Source organism: Fulmarus glacialis, unplaced genomic scaffold (genome assembly GCF_000690835.1).
Source record: "Fulmarus glacialis isolate BGI_N327 unplaced genomic scaffold, ASM69083v1 scaffold14208, whole genome shotgun sequence".
In the NCBI taxonomy this organism is placed as follows: Eukaryota; Metazoa; Chordata; class Aves; order Procellariiformes; family Procellariidae; genus Fulmarus; species Fulmarus glacialis.
Window position 1 is genome coordinate 119,819 of NW_009231548.1, and position 518 is coordinate 120,336.

At 54.1% G+C, this 518-nt stretch overlaps 1 protein-coding gene across 1 annotated transcript in view; it reads right to left on the reverse strand.

Annotated features, from left to right (window-relative positions):
- The window catches only part of GPR21 (G protein-coupled receptor 21), a 1,790-nt gene extending 1,279 nt beyond the window's left edge, over positions 1 to 511 (reverse strand). Inside the window, exon 1 of the mRNA XM_009584630.1 lies at positions 2 to 511. Coding sequence (XP_009582925.1) covers positions 2 to 148 — 147 coding nt within the window. The 5' untranslated portion in view covers positions 149 to 511. The remainder of the gene's footprint in view (position 1) is intronic.
- Positions 512 to 518: the final 7 nt, after the last annotated feature.

Genomic DNA, 518 nt, shown 5'->3' on the forward strand with positions numbered 1-518 from the left:
TCACAATAATGTTGCCCGAAATAATCAGCACCATGAGGAACACAATAATAACCACTTCCAGGAGGCAAAAATTGATGGTCTCCAAATAGCTAATGGCCAGGAGACAGAACGGCCGGCCACTCTGGTTGCCAACCAAAGAGGAGTTCATCTTGAGCACTGCAGTGATCTTTTTACTTCATGCTCCTGCCTGCTGCCTGCAGCCAAGCAGCTGCTGTCATTGCGGCTGGTGTTGTGTGTGTAGCAATGTCAAAACCAGAGCTCCAGTCCCCAGGGCTGCTCCAGATGCTGCTGCTGTGCATTGTCTGCAGCACAATTCCCCTTTAAATCCGGCTCCCTGCCGCTACTGGTGCACCGGGACCCAGCAGCAGTCATGTCAGCAACTTCACACAGGCACACGGGAGAGGGCTGATTTTAAAGCCCTCCTGGGTGGGCTGCCTCGCCGAGGAGGAATGAGGGGTTGGGGGAAGAGGGAGAAGGAACCTTCACCGAGTCAGGACGAGAGTCCTCCCAAAAGCTGA